Here is a 992-nt window from a genome sequence, read left to right on the forward strand (position 1 = left end):
TCGCTGGTTGACGGTGTTGTAATTTGGCACGTGGTGGATTCTCCCGTTAAAGTCATGCTACCTACCGTGTTACGACGAAGAAAAGCAATTTCGATGTCTTTGGTTAAAGAGTTGAATATTCTCGTTTCCACTTCTACGGAAGGAGTGATTACCGGTATGTAAAGTTGGATATTCGTTATTTCCAATTTAGCGTCAGAGTTGTTTTCACCAAAGAATATCTTGTTGTCGTTGATTTCTCTTTGGAAATGAATTTTATACGGTAAACCTATGGAAACCTTTCTGTGTTCCAAGAGACCAAATAAAGGATACAACTTCCAATTAACGTAATTACCCCATCTGTTGTTCTCGACAACGTTGTTGCATTGAAGCGCTCGTTTTTCAAATCCGTGATTTACTCCGCGAGTCACTCTTTCCAGTGTGTTTCTAGCAACTACCCTTATCCTAGCAAGGTCTGCGTCATTTGCTACAGTTCTGACCGGTTCTTTTAAAACTTCTCCGTCACCGACATCGGGAATCCATCCCGAAACTGAATCGTAGTTTTTGGGATACAGAACCGTTTTCAACATTGTGTCAAACTCGCCGGGGTGTTTTATGGTCTCTATCGGATTTGAACCAGCTTCCAAAACCATTTCGCTGAATAAAGACGGAAAGAAGTTGTTTTCTAAAGTCGTGTTGGTTTGTGGAATTCGATTTTGAGCGGCGTCTTTGATTTTGAAATCGCATCGGAAATGGGCATCGGAAAGCAGCAACCAATTGGACAACGAATTAATTTCAAAGGTAACTCTTCCTCCGTCGTTTATTTGGGTCTTTGTCCCTACCGATGGTGAGATGATTACGTAATCCTCTTTCTTCTTGTTGAACGAATATTGAATCGGATCATACAATTGAAAGATTGGATCCAATCTGTAATTTTTGCTTGCCATTTTTATCCAATGATTTTAAACCCTTTTCCTTGTTTTTCTAGGGCTTGTCGTTCTAGTCTCTTGTTTCTT

At 40.2% G+C, this 992-nt stretch overlaps 1 protein-coding gene across 1 annotated transcript in view; it reads right to left on the reverse strand.

Moving 5' to 3' along the window:
• Positions 1–923, reverse strand: part of LOTGIDRAFT_174349 (hypothetical protein) — a gene marked incomplete at both ends in the record, with an annotated part of 1,379 nt that extends 456 nt beyond the window's left edge. Inside the window, one exon of the mRNA XM_009052955.1 lies at positions 66–923. Within this exon, the coding sequence (XP_009051203.1) occupies positions 66–923 (858 nt within the window). The remainder of the gene's footprint in view (positions 1–65) is intronic.
• Between the last annotated feature and the right edge of the window lie 69 nt (positions 924–992).

Source organism: Lottia gigantea (assembly GCF_000327385.1).
Source record: "Lottia gigantea unplaced genomic scaffold LOTGIsca_193, whole genome shotgun sequence".
Taxonomy (NCBI): Eukaryota; Metazoa; Mollusca; class Gastropoda; family Lottiidae; genus Lottia; species Lottia gigantea.